This window comes from Limulus polyphemus, unplaced genomic scaffold (assembly GCF_000517525.1).
Source record: "Limulus polyphemus unplaced genomic scaffold, Limulus_polyphemus-2.1.2 Scaffold39, whole genome shotgun sequence".
NCBI classification, from domain to species: domain Eukaryota; kingdom Metazoa; phylum Arthropoda; class Merostomata; order Xiphosura; family Limulidae; genus Limulus; species Limulus polyphemus.
Window position 1 is genome coordinate 1,424,927 of NW_013665649.1, and position 2,504 is coordinate 1,427,430.

A 2,504-nucleotide genomic window follows, 5' to 3' on the forward strand; every position below is an offset into this window, starting at 1 on the left:
AAACAACAACCAGTATGGATGTATAATGTTCAAATGTCTCAGCTTCCCTTCTTTACAACAAGTATTAGCGTGAAAACAACAACCAGTATGGATGTATAATGTTCAAATGTCTCAGCTTCCCTTCTTTACAACAAGTATTAGCGTGAAAACAACAACCAGTATGGATGTATAATGTTCAAATGTCTCAGCTTCCCTTCTTTACAACAAGTATTAGCGTGAAAACAACAACCGGTATGGATGTGTAATGTTCAAATGTCTCAGCTTCCCTTCTTTACAACAAGTATTAGCGTGAAAATAAAAACCGAAGAGGACTACTTGGTATGGTAATCTGCCTCTATTTCTGTTTTCAGTCAATTTTCATCTATAGTTTAACACAACATGAGCCAATAAAATATGGAGAAGATTACCAATATCCAAAATGGGCTGATGGAATTGGTTGGTTGTTAGCCCTAATATCTATTGTTCAAATCCCGATTTGGGGAACCGTCATATTTCTCCGGAATATCAAAGTAAGTACAGAGGTGTTATTTTAATCATCTATAATACGTCCAAACCTAAGAATTTCACAAACTACACTAAAACAATATGTAATTACCAAAAGTTACAATAGGTCTGGCATGGCCAGGTGGTTAGAGCGCTTGACTCACAGTCTGAGGGTTGCGGGTTCGAATCCCCGTCCCACCAAACATGCTCGCCCTTTCAGCCGTGGGGGTGTTATAATGTGATGGTCAATCCCACTATTCGTTCGTAAACGAGTATCCCAAGAGTTGGCGGTGAGTGGGGATGACTAGCTGTTTTCCCTCTAGTCTTACACTGCTAAATTAGGGACGGCTAGTGCAGTTAGCCCTCGTGTAGCTTTGCGCGAAATTCAAAACAAACCAAGTTACAATCATTCTATAACAAATAAGTTTTTGTTTTTAGTAGTAGCTTCCCTCCCAGTGACTCAACGGTAAGTCTGTCGGCTTGTGATGCTAAAAACGGGTTTCGATACTCGGAATGGGCACAGCACAGATAACCCATTGTTTAGCTTTGTGCTTATAAACAAAAACCTCTTTTTGGTTGTGAAAGGTTTAAATTTGAAATTGAACCTTATCTAATAAAATACAACAAATATGTTGAATCGTGATTTGTGTTGTCAAGATTGAAGATGTATTTTTTCTTTAATCAGTAGAAAAATGTACTATTATAAATAAGTTTTCACAACTTAATGGTTTCTTAATGTCTTTTATCATTGCTTGCTAACTGGCACATTAATTATTTCTTTTTTGCACAGAATGTTAAGGAAGTTGTGAAGCCTGACACCAGGTGGGGTCCTGCTGACCCAGAAGTAAGACAGCAGTATTTCAAGAAGCAATCTATCGGATTTAGCGAGCCAGAACCAAACACCAAAGAGCTCGATAACCCTGCTCTTGAAACCGGAGGCGATCGGTTTTAAGAGTTCTGGGATACCATAACACAGAAACCCATAAAGCATATTTTAACTATGGTTGGATTAGCTTTCTGGCCTAAAGTGTTTAAGTGGGTATATTTATTTTGGACTTTTTGCGTGACTTTTTGGTAATCTATATGCATCTGTTTGAAACATAGTAACCTTTGTTTACCACGAAATAATTTTTTAACCTTTAAATTTTTGATGGTATTTTTAACAGACTGCATTTCCCCAATATTTTGAAAGAATCTTTAAAACACTCCACAGTGTCGAAAATATAGAACTCTACCAAACTGTATTTAAATCAACGATTATGTGTTAAGACTAAATTTTACTCGTACCTGCAATTCAGAATGATCGATTATAACTGAACAGCGATCGAAGCTGAAGTTCTTTTGAAGAAGCAGATCAACAAATCTGTTGATAGAAAACAAAAAAGTAATGTTTACTTTTAATTAAAGTCACTGGCGTGACTCTAAGTGTTCTAAGAATACAAAAAGTTTGAATACCCACGAATACATCAACAAAGTTTCATTTGCTTAACATTTTTCCATTTCATTCCATAATTGTTCTTTATTAAACTTATAATGCACTTTTAAGAATGGATATTGAAAAGTATTTGTAAATTCCGAAACGTCCATATGATTGTACAGTTTGTTTATGCCGGTTTTTTTCTTTCTTTTTATATTTGAATAATTTTCATGTTGTTTTAATATTTTATCATTGATGACATATACATTATATCTTGTTTTTTTCTTGTTTGTTTGTTTGACGTTAAGCACAAAGCTGCACAATGGACTATCTGTGCTTTGCCCACCACGGGTATCGAAACCCGGTTTCTAGCGTTGTAAGTCCACAGACATACCGCTGTGCCACTGGGGGACTTTTTTTCTTGAAGTTTCATTTAATTACTGCTCGTGTTTAATAATGACTATTTTTTCGCTAGATTATTTATTTGGATGTTTTATTTTCTCACTTATGCAAAAACATTTTATTATTCATCCATATTCGTCCCAAATGGGTCAGCGATAAGTTTACGGACGTAGGACGCTAAAATCCAAGGTTTGATCCTTCA

The 2,504-nt window shown here is 35.6% G+C and overlaps 1 protein-coding gene across 1 annotated transcript in view; it reads left to right on the forward strand.

The window, feature by feature from the left end:
- LOC106461506 (sodium- and chloride-dependent glycine transporter 2-like) overlaps positions 1-1,435 on the forward strand; it is a 17,176-nt gene extending 15,741 nt beyond the window's left edge. The window contains exon 12 of the mRNA XM_013921331.1: positions 1,274-1,435. Coding sequence (XP_013776785.1) covers positions 1,274-1,435 — 162 coding nt within the window. The remainder of the gene's footprint in view (positions 1-1,273) is intronic.
- The last annotated feature ends 1,069 nt before the right edge of the window (positions 1,436-2,504 follow it).